The sequence below is a fragment of the Myotis myotis genome, unplaced genomic scaffold (assembly GCF_014108235.1).
Source record: "Myotis myotis isolate mMyoMyo1 unplaced genomic scaffold, mMyoMyo1.p scaffold_m19_p_1, whole genome shotgun sequence".
NCBI classification, from domain to species: domain Eukaryota; kingdom Metazoa; phylum Chordata; class Mammalia; order Chiroptera; family Vespertilionidae; genus Myotis; species Myotis myotis.
Window position 1 is genome coordinate 32,180,786 of NW_023416313.1, and position 17,826 is coordinate 32,198,611.

At 43.5% G+C, this 17,826-nt stretch overlaps 1 protein-coding gene across 5 annotated transcripts in view; it reads right to left on the bottom strand.

Annotated features, from left to right (window-relative positions):
• The window catches only part of LNX1 (ligand of numb-protein X 1), a 112,726-nt gene extending 95,323 nt beyond the window's left edge, over window positions 1-17,403 (bottom strand). For 2 of the 5 annotated variants that reach the window (XM_036333862.1, XM_036333853.1), the window contains exons 1-2: window positions 17,202-17,403; window positions 15-500 (exon numbers count right to left, since the gene is read on the bottom strand). In XM_036333862.1, coding sequence (XP_036189755.1) covers window positions 15-406 — 392 coding nt within the window. In that variant the 5' untranslated portion in view covers window positions 407-500; window positions 17,202-17,403. Of the gene's footprint in view, window positions 1-14; window positions 501-16,708; window positions 16,976-17,201 lie in introns of those variants that run through there. The other 3 variants (XM_036333859.1, XM_036333861.1, XM_036333864.1) reach the window with 3 other exon arrangements.
• Window positions 17,404-17,826: the final 423 nt, after the last annotated feature.

Sequence of the window (17,826 nt, forward strand, 5' to 3'; positions counted from 1 at the left end):
GGAAGAGGCCCTACCTGGTTTGGAAGTGATGCTCCAGATCACAGCGCTGCAGCACCTCGGCGCAGTGCTCGGCGAACGGGCAGGTCACCGTGAGCTTGTTGAGGAGCTTGTGGACCAGGATGCTGGACTTCTTGCAGTGCTGGAGGACCAGGGGCTGGCGGTCCAGGGGGCAGAAGTCCTTACTCACCAGGAAGTTGGTGAGGCAGACAGTGCAGTAGGTGTGTCCACAGGGAGTGTCCAGAGGGTCCAGCAAGGCTTGCAGGCAGATGTGGCATATGAGGTCGTCGTCCACATCTTCTGTGTAGGTGTAGAAGTGGTTTTCCTCGGGGGAGTGGGCTTGGCCACACACCACACACAGGGGCTCAGGGCTGGGATCCGGGTCATCGGCAGGGTCTGACTGGCTCATGGTTGACTGGGGGGACAGGATGATAGGAAACCAATCTAGCAAAACGATATTTCCTCGGGAGCCAATCAAGATCTTCTAGGAGCCATCCACAAACCTAAAAGAGAGCAAGAGGACATCTTTGTTTTCACAGAAAACGGAAGACCCTGTGTTACAGACATGAGACAATGCTGCCTGTAGACAGGGACCCGGTCTCTGATGCAGAAGGCCAGTGTTGAGTGACAGGACCGGGGGGAAACCACTTTGCCTCATTATGCCTCAGTTTAACCATCTTTTCAGAGGGAATAATGCTTACCTTTAGCCTTCTCATGGTGGTGTGGTAAAAATCATTTGGGTACTATCTGAGAAATGCCTAGAAGAGGCATTACTGCATGGTACGAAGAAAGTGCTCAATAAATATTTGTTAGGATTCTTGTATGTATTGCTATTGAATTCATTTTGTCTACAGTCTAGCTCAGTTGACCTAGAAACTGAAATCTATCACTCCTACAAGGGACTTTTGGCTTTGTTCTAATAGTACTCTTTTATTCATACACACACACACACACACACACACACACACACACACGTGTGTGTGTATATATATATATTTCAAACCAATAGAATACTATCATGTTATGTATTTTCCTTTGGTATAGGAATCCAAAATAATGGAGTTTATCAACGTACCTATTAAAATCTATGAAGTCTCTTGGAAAATCAGTCAATAAATATTTATTTTTTATTTTTATTTATTGATTTTAGAGATTGAGAGAGGGAGAGAGAGAGAGAGAGAGAGAGAGAGAGAGAGAGAGAGAGAAGCATTGATTTGTTGTTCCACTTATTTATGCATTCATGGGTTGATTCTTGTATGTCCCTGACAGGGGATGGAACCTACAATGGTGGCATATCAGGACGATGCTCTAACCAAGGGAACTACCCAGCCAGGGCAATCAATAATATTTCTGGCACCAGCTCTGACCTAGGGAGTGAGTTGGGTATAGAGACCTTGCAGAGGTCTTTAAAGGCTATGCCCCTGCTCTCATGGAGTCTCCAGTCCAGGGGAGTGGACATGAGCACAGCTTGTTAGCAGCCCAGGTAAGCAGTGCAAACAGAGGTATGCGCCGGAGAATCTGGGTCAGCTCTCAAGACGATTAGGAATCCCAAACCCACACTGTCCCCCAACTCAACTTTGTTCTTTTCTGAAAGTAAATGAAAAGACTGAAAGCGTTTCACAAGAACAGCAAGACACACGAATAACCCAACAGGAAATTAGCCACATTTGGAAATAGCATGCAGTCATAAATTGTGTTATATCTTTTTTCTTATCCAAATAAAGTCCAAGGCTGTTTGTACAAACATCGCCTTATCTCAAAAAGAAAATACACTGACTTCAAACTTCCATTGGGTCAGCTTCGTGTTTATATTCCTGTGCTGTGCTAATATGCCAGGAAGAACACTCTAGTTAGGTTGAAGTAAAATACCCCAGAATGTGAAAACATTTAGGAACCATAGGATTTTCTTTAGCATCAGAAGGACTACAGAAGGCTAAGGTACAGGAGAAAATGAAGTTGTTTCTACTCAAATTTTACGGAAATCTACCCAACTGCCATTTGTCATCAAGGCTGCTAGAAGGTTCTAGAACCACACAGGGAAAAACTTAAATGGCATGAGAAACAGTTGAAAGATAAACATAAAAATGGAAACGGGCCACCCAAAAGATTATCCTCTACCACAGAAAAAATAAGGTTCACATATTTTGAACTAAAGCTCGAGAGTTTGACATGCTTGCTCTAGATCTTTTAAAAGTTTCTCTGTAAGAATTTGGTCAAATACTCTCTCACATGTTTTGGCCCATCTATTCTCTTTCATGGGCTGTACCAGAAAACGAGAGGAATGTCGCTCTGGTTGTACCACTGAAAAGACAACCTCACATTCCAGGCCATTCCCTCTTCGGTGAGATGGTGGAGCAGGCCGCAGGCCAGGCTTTTGGATTCACTCTATGCTCTGGGAGGTGTCAGACGCATCAGCGTCTTCCAGTGGAGGAAGGACAGAGACGGAGCTGTGGCCACCTCACCCCGCCCAGTCTCAGCTCCACTTTGTTGCTTTGACTCATCAGCTTCCTTATAATATTCTATTTGAAGAACACTGGCTTCAAAACAAACAAACAAACATACAGCCACCAGACTAGGTACTAAAAGTCCCTTCCAGAAGTAGAGTTCTATGAGTCTGTGCCGATAAATTGGAGGTGTTTTATTTTGTTTTAAGTGATTAGCTCTTTGGGAAAATCCTTTTTTTTCTTTGCTTTCTAGCAGTTTTTTGAGCATTGACAATGTGCCAGGCACTGTGCTAGGGGCCTTACATATTATGCTATGTAATCCTCACAAATCCCCAGGGTCTTTTGTTTGCTTTTCATTTAATAGATAAGGAAACTGAAGTGTAACGTGTAAGTAACTTGCTAGCCACACAGAAAGAGAAACAAAACCCAGAAGGGACGGTTGACTTCAGTTTCTGCATCAATTCTGCTGCTTGTCTCCCAGCGTCTTTCCTGATTATGACTAGTCAGAATCCCAATAACATAACTAACCAAATACAAGAGCCATGGGAAATGAGAAGTTTTAACATCTCATTATGTCCCATGGCAAGTAGGTTTCTACAAGCTCTCTGAACCAAAAGTTTACTTGACTTTATTGAGGGCTAAAATGCCTAAGATAGAATTAATGGTGTGGGGCAAGCAAAAATGGAAGGTTTTAGATCCAACTCCAATCTTCCTTCCTTCTTCCCTTCCTTCCTTCCTTCCTTCCTTCCTTCCTTCCTTCCTTCCTTCCTTCCTTCCTTCCTTCCTTCCTTCCTTCCTTCCCCTCCTGCCCGCCCTCCCTCTCTCTTTCCCTCTTTCTCTCCCTCTCACTCTCCCTCTGAGAGCAATTTGAATTCCCTGGCACTTAAGCATGTAGATAAACCAGATTCTTCATATAATATTAATGTAAACACTGCTGTATATATTTTCTAACTTTGCTTTAGACTAAATAAAGCCTATAAGAATAAACACAGATTATGAGAGAACTGACTGAACAAGCAGTTTTGGCTCTAAAGAAAGAACTAGTGAGACTTTAAAAAAATATGATTAAGAACATTTACCTGACATTTCTTATTTCCGGTTTACGTGTTATAAACATGTATAATCTATAATGCTTTTAGACAGAGATGTGCCTCGCTGCTGGACTGAGAAGAAATGATCAAAAATCATTAAGGCTTAAACAGTAAACTATTTTCTTCCCCCAAAATGAACGAGAAGACCTGTCAGCTTTGGGCTCCTTTATGTGTCAGCCATCAGCACTTCTGGCCCTGGCAGAAGGAGAGAAAGCTGTGATATGGCCTTTTTAAAAAAAATAAAATAAAAATATTTTATTGATTTTTTTTTTTTTTACAGAGAGGAAGGGAGAGGGATAGAGAGTTAGAAACATCGATGAGAGAGAAACATCGATCAGCTGCCTCCTGCACACCTCCTACTGGGGATGTGCCTGCAACCAAGGTACATGCCCTTGACTGGAATCGAACCTGGGACCTTTCAGTCCGCAGGCCGATGCTCTATCCACTGAGCCAAACCAGTTAGGGATTTTTTTATATTTTTTTTTTTACAGTTGGAGAAAGAGCACAGAAGTGGATTCCCTCCTTGGGTGTGCATATGGGGGTTGGGAGAGGTACAACCCTACTGTGGCTTAGGAACCATTTTTTTCTCCTCCACCTCTGATTTGGGGTAGACTAGAAGCCTGAGGTTTTTAGAGAGGTGTGGCTCAGTGGTTGAACCAGGAGGTTAGGGTTTGATTCCTGATCAGGGCACATGCCTGGCTTGCAGGCTCCATCCCCAGTAGGGGGCGTTCAGGAGGCAGCTGATCAGTGATACTCTGTCATCATTGATGTTTCTATCTTTCTCTCCCTCTCTCTTCCTCTTTGAAATAAATAAAAAAAACATTTTTAAACATCAGTTGGAAAAATAAAATAGCCTTTGGAGTACAGCCTGTTTGGAGGTAGAAATACTTTTTCATGAGATGAATTCCCAGAACAATGGAGTCCCTGTGTGCTATGGTCTCACTAGCTCTCCTTTAAATGCACCCTAGCATTACAGACAATGGCTATCTGATGAAGCCACCAGAGTAAATCATATACCCACTAGGAAGGTTATGGAGAAACTTACCATTTGGCATGCTGCCCTGACAATTCCACATTTCCTCCCACTAAAAGGATAAGACTTAACTCTACAGCATCCTTTCAATAGCGGCATGAGTCATGGTTTCCCAACAATACTGATGGGATATCATTTTATGAAAAAGAATCCATCCTAAACAACCCAAGTACCCATCAATGGACAAGTGGATAAAAAGCTGTGGTATGTATATACAAAGGAATATTACTTTGGAAACAAAAAAGAATGAAATCTTACCCTTTGTGACAGTATGGATGGACCTAGTATGTATGAGGCGAAGCAAAATAAGTCAGACAGAGAAAGACAAATACCATATTATTTTACTTACATATGGAATCTAAAGAACAAAATAAATGAATAAACCGATAAGAAACAGACTCATAAACACAGAAAACAGACTGATGGTCTGAGGGGAGGGGGTTGGGGGCTGGCAGAGAGAGATGAAGGGGCTGACAAGTAAGGCTGGTCGTTGTCATAGAGTCCTGGGGATGGAAAGGGCAGCATCGGGAATGTAGTCAACAATATTACGGTAACTGTGTGTGGTGCCAGGAGGGTACTGGCACTATCCGGAGGGTCACTTTGTAAAGTATGTGCTTGTCTAACCACTATGCTCTGTACCTGAAAGCAATACAAAATAATATTAAAAGTAAACTGTGATTGAAAAACTTAAAAAAGGGGAAAAAAAGAATCCAACCTTATTGTCAAAGGGCAGCATGTCCTGCATTGCTGCTTTAACCTTGATAGAACTTTGCAGCCATTGGCCTACAGGTTGAATGGAGGCCTTGAGAGATGGTCCTTAAATGCAACAGGCCTTTATTACTTTATAAAACAGAACATTCTGCCTTTGGAAAGCATTAACTATTAGGGAGGGTGAGTCCATACATTGAGCAAAAAATTTGTCTCTCTAGAACTCAACCACCTCTCCATGGTGCCAGCATTATCCTAGGAGCTATTCAGAATGTGCATCGCTCATTAAGCCCCCTAATTATTTGAAGACAGGCCCCACGTTCTCTCCCAGGTTCAGCAGCCTTAGGTTCACCTGGCATTCCTTCAGGTTTCAAGCCTCTAGAAGCCCGTCCACTCTCCTCTGCAAGCTCCCTGATCTATCAGTGTCCCTCCTACAATGTGTGGGGAGAATGAACCCCAAAACTCCAGGACAGAGTAAAGTGGGACTAACCACTCCAGAGCCTAAGACTGTATCTGTTTTCTTGGGGGAGGTGGCAGACTGAGCAGGAAACTCTGACCTGAGGGAAAGCTATCAGCAATTCTTGGCTGCAGAGAGGATAGAAAAAAATCAAGGTTAAGGAAGTAGAACACTAGGGCTCTTACAAGCAAAACCAAGGGCTATGAACACCATTCAGAAAATGCAAAGATATTTAGTGGCCTCGGGTAGATTTACGTAAACAGAAGAAAATCCTCATTGGCTGAACAGTTCCATGTTAGAATCCCTAGTGAACAACCTGATCCCAGAACAAATGGTATTTGGGGAATCTGGGGCTTTCCATTTGTTTGTGAGCACTCCTTTATTTTGATAAATCGTGTTGTCCTCAAATTTACCAACACAATAAATAACACAAGAGACATGGAAACCATTTAAACAAATGGCAAGTCAGAGATACTTCCTCCTCCCCAGAGCACAAACACTGATTAATGTTCACTGAAATTCACAAATGCATGAAAACGTTAAACTAGTGGCAGGCCAAGGGCAGCTGATGAAGGGGCCATGGAATGAACTGGAAGCCCTGCAGCTCCAGATGCTCCTTTTCCCTCCCTTCCCCAGCCTGCCCCCCCCCCCCCCCACTGCCCCACCCTTGCCCTCCTCAAGAAGATGCTCAAGTGCCTGAGAAGCAAAGTGCTCCAGGGGACTAGTCACCTTGGGCTTCTCCTCTCATCCAGGGGAGAAGCATCTACCCAAAAGCCATGCCTTTGGACCACTCCTACTTGGCCTACGACAAACATGTTCACAAAAATCCACTGAAGACATTTCTAAATAACAGATACATTTTCCCCACTAGGGCTGTGCTGATTCATGTTGCGGCCTGAGGCACAAGGAAAAGTGTGTCTCCTGATACATAGGTTTTTGTGTATTTTTTCATGGTATCATTAAGGGAGTGGAAAAAATTTGGAAAAGTGAAATGTAACTATATTAAATAATCACATCATTTTAAGTTTAAATATTTTATGTACACCAAAAGCAGAATTTTAAGAAATGGTTTCACTCTCCTGGCTTTAAAGGAAGTCATCTCAACTATATTTTCAAAAACTACCTCTTTTCTTACCTTATTTTGAATTGAGGACATTGCCATACTTGACAATTTCTCCTGACTGATAATCTTAAATAATTTTTAAATAACTTTAGCTTACTGATCCTGTCTTTTATTTCAATACATTTTGATCTTTTGTTCATCATGGATTTTTTGCACTAATTTTGATTTTTTAAAATAATCATTAAAATATTACTTATTGTGATTACTGAGATTTTTGGTGCCGTTCAGTTTTGCGCAGGAAGGTGAGTTCCTCATTGGCCTCACCTTGATCATGACCCTGCTGCTTTTATTTTTGGAACCCAAGTAGAGAGAGTGGGGTTGTCAAGACTGTGGTTTGAATGCGACTCTGCTACCAACAACCTCTCTGGGCCTCAATATTTCCCTCAAACCTAACCTGGTTCCCAGCCACACAATGCAAAACCGGAGAGATACAACCTTGTCACAGGTGTGCCACTGAATTTTAACCAAGGTCTTGTCTGATTGTTGCTCCAGCTGGTTATTATATTTATTAGAGACGCCAGGTAAGCAGTTTGCTTAAGGATTCATGAGGCAAGAGGAAGAAAGAAGGAACTTGCCTCAAATGAGAAGTGTAATCTAAAGACAGGTCCCCCAAAGTTCACAAATGATTGGATCCTGGAAGAGCTCTGTTTTGTGAGTATATAAAGAAGCCCAGTCAAGCGATGGGAACGTTCTCTCTGGAAGGACACTGTGTGGACTGTGACATTTTAGCAGCGGGTAGGTCTCCACCCTACAGTATTTGTGTTTGCTTCACAGTTTTTGCTAGCTTATTTGATGCTGTTCGAAATCTTTTACTCCCTTCAACCAAACCTAATGTTTTACAGCGTGTCTCAAACACAGAAAGTCTAAGAACCCCTGTACCAGACGATCTCCGAGGGAACTATTTGCTGCAAGAAACTGAACTTGATGTTTTTTGTTGTTGATGACGATGCTTTAAAACAGGGGTCCTCAAACTACGGCCCGCGGGCCACATGCGGCCCGCTGAAAACATTTGTTTTTTTACTTCAAAATAAGATATGTGCAGTGGGCATAGGAATTTGTTCATAGGTTTTTTTTAAAACTATAGTCCAGCCCTCCAACGGTCTGAGGGACAGTGAACTGGCCCCTGTTTAAAAAGTTTGAGGACCCCTGCTTTAAAACGTGAATGAAGCCATGTGGGGTGGAATAGCTGCAGTTTGGTTTCAAGCTGGTCACGGGGCCACCCCTCGGGGCAGAGATCACAATCACAGGCAGAAGCACCATCCTGAAAACCAGAAGCACACCAAGGAGGAACAGAGTGGACCAGTTCCACTACTTGGGTGGCCTTGCCTCTCTAAAGTAAGTACCCAGCAGGCATGGCTGCCTAACCACTGCCCTGGCCCTGGCTGGAACTCCTAAGTTGGATTATGGGGAGGAAAGTAACTGCCGAAATTAGGGCAAACTCTACCTTCTATTAAACAAAATAAATTACATTTTAGATTATGGATAAACGTGTCAATATCAACTTGGTACAATCAATTTTTAAAATAAGTATCAGTTGTGAGCTAATGTACATAAGAGGCTGGACAAATGGACTATTCCTTAGCTTAGAGACACATCTGTAATAGGAAGGACTTAGGGGCTTTAGTGATCTGAATAAAAACAGTCATACAGCCCTAACTGGTTTGGCTCGGTGGATAGAGCATCGGCCTTTGGACTGAAAGGTCCCGGGTTCGATTCCAGTCAAGGGCATGTACCTTGGTTGCAGGCACATCCCCAGTAGGAGGTGTGCAGGAGGCAGCTGATCGATGTTTCTCTCTCATCGATGTTTCTAACTCTCTGTCCCTCTCCCTTCCTCTCTGTGAAAAATCAATAAAATATTTTTAAAAAAACAGTCATACATGGGATAAACAATGTTCTTGAACCAAGAGCCTGAGTAGGAAGCAGGGGTTCGGGGGGTAGGGTGACATGGGGGTGGTGCCATATACCTTGCAGAGGAAAAGGAGAGGGAGCAGAGGGAGGGCAGGTGCTTATGGGCTGTTACAAAGGTCAGGATTAGTGCTACTCCTAATTAAGATCTAAATCTATGGTCTCCAAGAGGGAGTAGGCAATTCATTCATGCAATCTGTGAATGACTGTGAATAGCATTGCCAACACTAGAAAGGACAGAAAGAAACATATAAACAGCCTTTAAAGAGGTCAAAATATGGTCAGGAAATTAGAGGCGAACTGAACTAAAAGAAGACAAGGTAATACATCTGAAGTCAATAACTGAAAGCATAAATATTCAGAAAGTGGGGAAAAACAAGGGAAGTAGTTAAGTGAGAAGAGTCCCAAGTAGCTGGTCAATTAGATGCAAGTTGAAGGAGCCAGGGCAGGTCTTCACCAGCTGGTTAGAGAGGAGCTTTGCCTTTCCTGACAGGTTTTATTGACTTTCCCCTGGGGCGTGATGGCACACCTTTCATACCTGGGTTTGCTTGTAAGAACTCTGTCCCAGAAAAGATGTCCTCCCATTTCCTGGTCTATCGACATGGTGAAATAGAGCTGGCCCTCTACTGACAACTGAAATGAAGGCCTAGTGCTTTGCACTGACCTAGCACACAGCTGTCATAGGAACCTGGGAAGGCTAATGTCAGAGGAGAAGCAGGGCGTTCTTCCACCCAAAGCTAAAAGAACGATCTCAGGCAGTGCTTATGGTGTTTGTTTGTTTTTAAACAGATAATCTTTTATGGAGAGAAGAACAAGATGAAGGAAGATATTTGCACTGTCAACAGTCTTCGTCTGTGTTTCAATTCTACAGGTATCCATTGATCACCTATTACATGGCGGCACTGGTCTTAAATTCTGTGATGAATTCAATTCATCTTCAATGAATTTAAGTCTAATTAGGAAAATAGAGCATACATATTGAAAAAACACACGTTAAAATATTGCAAGAGAATACAAAGTAAGTCTGGAATGAGTATGGTCTTCTAAAATAAGAGCCAAAGACAAGGTTGGAGGGACAGGGACGAGAGAGCAGTGGAGTATGGCCCAGAACAGTCAAGGAAAGTTCATGGACATGGTTGTCTGAAAAGATCGAGAAAGATAAATGGGATTTGGACACGTGGGAAGAAATCCAGGTTTGGGGAAAGAGCCTGAGCAAATTTCTCAATCAAGGAAGAGGAACACACACAGTGGTGTTTGTTGTTCCCACATGATAGTCTGTAATTGAAATTTTAAAATGATTTATTTAGAAGTCACAAGAGTTTCAATTGGGTAAGGATCTTAGATTCTCACCAAGTGCAGGAATCCTCTTTGTGGCATCCCTGAGGGACGACCTAGCAGCTTCTGCTTGAAATACCTCCAGTGATGGGGAGCTCATCAGTTTGCCAACAGCTATGACCTTTGGCCCTTGTCCTGCCTTTCAGTGTAACAAAGATCACATTTGCTTTCTCAAAACACGACAGCCTCCCCTCCCCCAAATTAAAGACACCATTGGTGGTGGTTTCTCTCGTTTTTTCTTTTTGTCTCTGGTTGTTCCAGTTGCCTGTCTTCCTGGGTATTCCAGGTGGTAGTAAATGGTCCTTTTAAAACAGGGCACCTGGAGGTGAACACTTATCTAGTGGTGGATTAATGGGCTCAAGATTCTGTGGAATAATTACTAATCACGTTCTTAACCAGGACTGTGTATTAAAGCAACCTAAGGTGGCCTTTACTGATTTGCTTTTGTAGATACCTCACACCAGGGGTCCTCAAACTACGGCCCGTGGGCCACATGCAAATACAAATATTGTATTTGTTCCCGTTTTGTTTTTTTACTTCAAAATAAGATATGTGCGGTGTGCATAGGAATTTGTTCATAGTTTTTTTTCAAACTATAGTCCGGCCCTCCAATGGTCTGAGGGACAGTGAACTGCCCCCCTGTTTAAAAAGTTTGAGGACCCCTGCCTCACACTGTTGGCCACAATACTCAGTAGGTCATTAAAACATAAAGCACAACTGTGCCTTGAACATAGAAATAAAAAATGGTAGTGGCAAAGGCTGCCTATATTTTTTATTTTATTTATTGATTAAGGTATTACATATGTGTCCTTATCCCCATATTGCCCCTTCCAGTTCCCCACTCATGCCCTCACCCCCCTGGTGTCTGTGTCCACTGGTTATGCTTATATGCATGCATACAAGTCCTTTGGTTGATCTCTCCCCTTTCCCCCCACCCTCCCCTGCCTTCCCTTTGAGGTTTGATCTCTGTCTCTGTTTTTGTTCATCAGTTTATGTTCATTATATGCCACAAATGAGTGAGATCATGTGATATTTATCTTTTTCCAACTGACTTATTTCACCTAGCATAATGCTCTCCAGGTCCATCCATGCTGTTGCAAATGGTAGAAGTTCCTTCCTTTTTACAGCAAGGGCTGCCTATATTTTCTCCAATATTTCAGTGTCCAAGTGAACAAGGAATCTCTCTATAAGTAGTGGGAGGGGGCTGTGTGTATGCATGTCAGTCCAGGTATGTAGGATGTAGAATGATGGCCCTCCCCTCCCCAAAGTTATATCCATGTCCTAAACCCCAGAACCTGTGAATGTGACCTTATTAGAAAAATAGTCTTTGAAGAGGTAATTAAGGATCTTGAGATGAGATCATCCTGGATTATCTGTTTTACCCTAAATCCAATGACCAGTGTCTTTCTAAGACAGAAGAAAAGACACAGGCAAGAGGAGAAGGTGATGTGAAGGCAGGTTGGAGTTATACAGCCACAGCGAGGGAGCACCTGGAGGCACCAGAAGCTGGAAGAGGCGAGGAAGGATTTTCTTCTGGAGACTTCAGAGGAAGCAAGGCCCTGTCAACACCTTGATTTCTGGCCTCCAGGACTGTGTGAGGATAAATTTGTGTTGATTTAGGCCACCGAGCTCATGGTAATTTGTTGCAGCATCCCTAGGAAAATAATACAGGGGCTATGTATTTCCAGGGGAATCCCCCAGAAGTGGGGTGAACACTCCCAGTGAGGCACCCCAGCACTTCTCCACACGGCTCAGGAATCCAGAAGATGTTGGGGGTGGCAGCTACTTAGGCTGCTACATACTTAGGGATAGCAGTTGTGGCCTAGTATAAAATGTAGTCATTTCCTTTGAATCCATTACTAAGTTAGAATACAGATATCTTCAAGGATAACTGTTAAGCCACTTTTGCAAGGGCCCCAAGCGGAAAAGAGGCCACAGGTAGAATGGCTGAGGGGGTGTGTTGTTGAAGACATATTACAAGCATAACAATAGTACTTAATGAGGACTATGAAAACACTGAGTGACTCATGTATTATGGGAGTGTGCAGGAGCCTAAACATGCAGCGTTCTATTCAAAAAAGGCCACGTGACTGACCCAGCATCATCAGCAAGTTATGCAAATCATCTCCACAGATAGCAATGGCATTTTTGGACTGCACCATCATGCATGTGCTGTTGCCATGCACGGTGCCAAGTGGCCATTAAAGAGAATTCCTGGAGAGCTTCCACTCTGCTGTTGGTGGACTCTTTGGTGTCCCTGTGACAAATGCATCAAACACAAGAAGCAAATAAGAGTCACTGGAAAATAATGATGGAATTTAAGTCCATGCATTCCAAGTCACAAATGAGCGATATACGAAAAATGGCCCTGGTTAATTGGGACAGAATTCCTGCCACTGGTAGAAGAGTACTAGGCAGTCTACCGTGTCAAGACAGGTGACTCCCTAGAGCAGGGGGCGTGGGTTTTCTAGAAAAGCAGAGGATGAAGGGCAGGGGTGAAGAGAATTGGAATAAAGAGACTCTAATAAAAACGGCAAATTTCTTGTCAACCCTTTACTTGAAGCTGGAGTCTATTCTCCCCCCTTCTTTTTAGAATATAATGTAAAATAAAATAATAATCATTACTATTTAATAAGTAGTTCACTAGGAACCAGATACTGTGATAGGTATTTTACATGTATTTTCTCATTTAATTTGTAAAATGATCCTATGAGATCAGTGATAGAATCTTTATTTACAGATGAGTGTATGTGCTGCTAAAGAAACACAAATCCATTCATTCATTCACTCATTCAGCAAACAGATACCAGGCATTAAATATACCAAAAACACTCATCTTCAGTGACAGGGAACGCAGTTCCTCAAAGGCAACCTACGGATTTGGGGACAACTCTAATTCTTAGAAAATCCTTCCTTATTGTTAATCTGAACTGTGTCTCTGGGTAACTGAACAATAAGTCACTGGTTCAAAATGAGATACGAGGAAATGGTGAATGTAAGAGGTTTACAGGAAGCAGCCAACATTCGCTGTTTCTGATTTCAGTTCAGTGAAGTGTTTGTTCTTAGAAACTTGTATGGCTTCCAAGTTAACTCTTACTCTTTGGGGATAGTAAATAGTTAAATCCCATTGACCTAGAAGAGTGACATAGTCTTCCTACCAAATAGTTTTCAGAAGCCCTCAATACTTTGGACACACTGTCAGAGGACAATCAACTTGCCACCCACATGAGAGTGAGACTGTGATGTGGGCACATAAATATCAGGAATAGTTGTAACCACCGGAAGTCTGTGATACTATGGCAGTGAGGAGCCTCTCTCATAGTCCTCTCTTGGCCACATCTTACAGAATGGCCTTGTAAGTGGTCAGGATCTTTGCAGACCTGATTTTCTCTACTCTAGGAGAGGAATTCAAATCTAAAAAGGGGCCAGGAAGCCAGGAATCACTACCCCAGAAGAATCCACTGTTTGTTTATATCGCAGAGTCCTCCTGCCCTCAGTTCTGCACAGACCAGGCATGGCACTGGCAGCTCCCCTGCCCTGGAACTCCAGCATAAACAAGATAATCTTTATTAACAGGTTTTCCTTCTGGGCCTTTGGGGGCCTTTCGGGAAATCTGTTTTGCTCAGAGTCTTTGGCCCTCAATGTACTACTGTTTCTATCATTATTATATCCAGACTAGGCATGACCTCGGATGCCTAACTCTGACCAATAGAACAAATGTTTTCTATAATATATAATAATAGTTAAGATGTATTGAGCACTTACTATATACTTGACATTTACATAAAATCGTTTCAATTATTCCTCACAACAGCACTGGGTTTGGTAACTATTCCATTTTACCTGAGACAAAGAGATGCTAACTCATGTAGCTTAGTAATTTACATGGCAGAACCAGCCTCAAATCCAGATTTGTCTGATTCTACCTACTACGCTTTCCTTTCAATAAATTTATTCTAGTAATAGCTATATCAGTATGCCAGGTCCTACTCCAAAACTTCACATATTTCAGCTCATTTCATCTTCACAGTAACTGTTTAATAGCTGGCATAAAGAAGGGTCAATAACCTATCCCAGGTCACATAGCTAGTATGTGATAGAGCTGGGTTTTGAACCCAGGCAGACTGTTGCCAGAGACCAGACCACTATTCTAAAGCAGTGGCACTATTCCACCCAGAAAGGAATAAATAAGATTATTATGCCCTAGTGAGGCATTGCCCACCCCTCAGCTGTCAGTCTGAACTACCCTTCCCCTCCCTAGGTGTGCAGCCATGTAGCTTCTGTGAGAGGACAGTGGTGGTTTGTGAAGTATACCATTTCAGCATCCCTCTTTTAGGAAAAGGTAGACAAGGAAACTGATGGGCAGGGAGGTTGAGGTTCTTCTCCAGGGTCCCCTAAGCAAGCTAGTAGCAGGCTCAGGGTTTTAAAACCCTGTCGTCAATCAACTAGGCTGTTCCCTTGCTCTTGAATGATGAAAGCTTGCCTTATCTTTTCAGGATAGGGTGAGACTTACAGAAGGTCCCAGGGACCTGGGAACACACCTGTTTTTATGCAATGACTCAAGGCCATCGAAAGGCAGAGGATATTCCATGAGGGGGGCAATCCTGTCCAAAGAATTCACAAATTCCCCTTTCACAGGACAGTGCAGGCTCCAAACCAGCTGCCTCCTCTCCCAGTGACTCGGCAGGCAGCTCACCCAGACTGCAGCAACGGGTGTTTGCCTACAGGTCTGGAGGAGAGTAAGCACCCACCCCATCTGCCCTGGAAATAGCACAGCTGAAAGCAGAAAGGGCAGCCTGCAAGTCCCACTACAGCCAACACAAGAGGATACATCCCCTGAAGACCTGTGTGAGACCACATTTTATAGGTCTGTCGTGGGATGAGAGCCCTGACCTGGGGAAGGTGGGGGGACAGCAGTGGCCTGCGAGGCTGGCAGAGACCAATCTGCCTGGCTGTTTAATGACACAGTTTAAGCATTCTCCTGCCTGCTTTCTTTCTCTGATCTGTTAACATCGATGTTAATTACTTACAATTAATAATCATAACCCTGTTTTTCTTTTTCTGATCTGTTAACATTGATGTTAATTACTTACAATTAATAACCATAACAAGAACAATCAGGGTTCCTAACAATTGTAAACACAAGAGATCTTTTATCTCCATAGGGTCAGACAATCCCCTTCGAACAACCCCGGAAGGTGCCTTCAAGGAGGAGGGGCCTGCCTTCATCTGGCCCCCACCTAGCACAGACCTTGCCTCTCAGCGCTCCATGTTGTCTCATTTACTTCTGAGGACTACATCATCATCACGGGGATTATTATCCCTGTTTTACTGAAGAAGAAACTGAAGGTCAGAGAAGTTAAGTAACTTGCTCAAGGACATGAACGGAAGAGACTGTACATTTTTTCAGTCAGGCCCTATTGCTACTTGAACCAAGGGATGGAGTCACTACAGGCAGGGAACCACGGTGGCTCTTCCCACCCCTCTGGGCAATACTTATGTGCCAATTCTCCAAGAGATCTACTGCATTCTAGGTAACCTGACCCTGCCTAACCCTAGTCTCTGTCATTGTTTCTTTTTATAGTTCTGTTCCTTTAGTAGCTGTAGAAACTGACATGTAGTGATGAAATGATTTGTTCAATCATAAATTAATTACTGTGCATAGAACTGAGAACCATGGTAATCTTGTGGGAGAAGTTTATGACTTTAAAGACATGTTTTATCCAGAAGATTCAGGACCCAAGAGATTTTTTTCTCTCCTCTACTGTCAAAACTCTGGAGCAAGTGAGAACACCAGGGAGGGACAAGCAGAGGCCACCACCCAACACACTGGCTCAGGGGAAAGAACAGACACAAAGGTGGGAAAGAACAATACACGCCTCCAAGGAGCAAGAGGGAAATTGGCAACCAGCAACTGAGACAAAAACGAAACAAAGAAACTTCTCATCTTGTTTCAATTTATACTTTTGAAGAACTGACATGCACTTTGAGTTCCTGGGTGAGTAAAGAGGAGCATAATTCCTCACTGGTTATTCTTTTGCAAATATATTTGCTAACTGAAATCTCAGAAAAACAACCAATGAATGAAATGCCTCCCTAGCAGGTGGACTTCTCTCCCAAGTTCCCAGCTCATCCCCGGAGGGAACTGTGTTGGGAGACGGTTGCTCTCCTGCTCTAACCACTGTCGAGTGTGGCCAGTGGACTGTCAAGAACAGAAGTAGTAACAGCTGCGTGCTCAGGACTAGGAAAACCAAAATGGATCCTAGAGGTAAAATTACTAGTAAAAATGTCAGTTCCCCGCAGAACAATCTCCCCAGTATATTTGCTACTAAAAGAGAGAAAGAGAAAAAGTGGACGAGTGCCAGAAAATTAAATGGCAGACCTGAAGTTACCTTCTTGTAAGCAAAGAGGAAATAGTCTTTACTTTAACCTAAGTGAAGGGTCAACGGGCAGCCAGTCCAGAGGTGAATGTAAACAATTCCAACCAGATAGCAAAGTGGTTTTTAAAAGGGTGTTTAGCAAAAAACAAAGAAAACAGTAGACTTTTCAAAAGAGAAGTACTGTAGAGGGAGGGAAACTGGAGTAGAGGGCGTCTGAGTGGGGAACAGAATTTACCTGTTTGAGAAAAAATTTCAGCGAGGTGGGGAGCAATTAAGGACGTTGAGCAGCTTTCGGTTGAAATTGCCTCTGGTGTGATGAATGCAGAAAGCACGGCAAAATAAAGCAAATACAGCCATTCTGAATTCAGCTGGCGCTGGCCTCCCCACCCCCAATAGACCGGCTGAATTGGTCTGTACCTGTGAGTTAAATTTCAAAAGTCTCTATTCCATTCCAGGGTTAAAAAAAAAAAAAAATCAGATCAACTTCCCAGACAAGCAGAGGCTGGATTAATGATTAAGAGAAGCAAAAGGGATTAAATATCTGGTCTGGGAGGACTTGCCTGTGCAACCAAAATGGCAAAGGCATCCCTCTGCGCTTCTCTCTCAAGAGGGCTTCTCCCTCTGGGACAAACACCGGAGGCTTGTAGTTTTCATTCCAATTCCTCATTCAGATCCCTTGGGGCCAGGGTCTAAATGCTGAGAGAGGAAAATGGAGGGTTTCAGCTCACCTTTGTAAGTGTCTGCCCGGCCTCTCAAAGCAGCAGCCCCGCAGCTCTCACGCTGTGCAGGTGAATCCAGCAGCTCCCCGGGCAGCCCAGCCCGAGCTGTGACCGGCCTGAGCCTCCGTGTACAGGTGCCTAGAGGAAGGAGGAGGGCATTGGTCGGTGGAGAGCAGGAAATGTGTGACATCACAGGGAGCCTCGACAGATAAAACATTGCTGGGATCTTAGCTATTGAAACAGTCAGTAGGTCCCGCCCACCTGTCATTTACCTGAATACCTGCAAGCAGGTAGGTGGCGTCTCTGCCTGGACAAATGAATCAGTTAGAGCAATTTGCTGCATGGAATGTACTTTCTTTCCTGAGCACAGCACGTGACCAGCCCCGTGGACAGATCTGAATTTATACACCTGGTTGCTCCCCTGGCCCCTTCCTACCAATCCCTCCCCCATAGCTGCCTACAGAAGAGTTAAAGGGGAAGTTTAAACACCAAAATGAGGCGGTAATTTAGTGGGCGTTAAAAAGGAAGAGTGTGAAGATGGAGTGCTTGGGAAACAGCTGAGATTCACCCCCATATGCCCTTTTGAATGGCATTCATTTGAACCCCAAGTGCTTCTCTGTTTCAACTTAGTAAC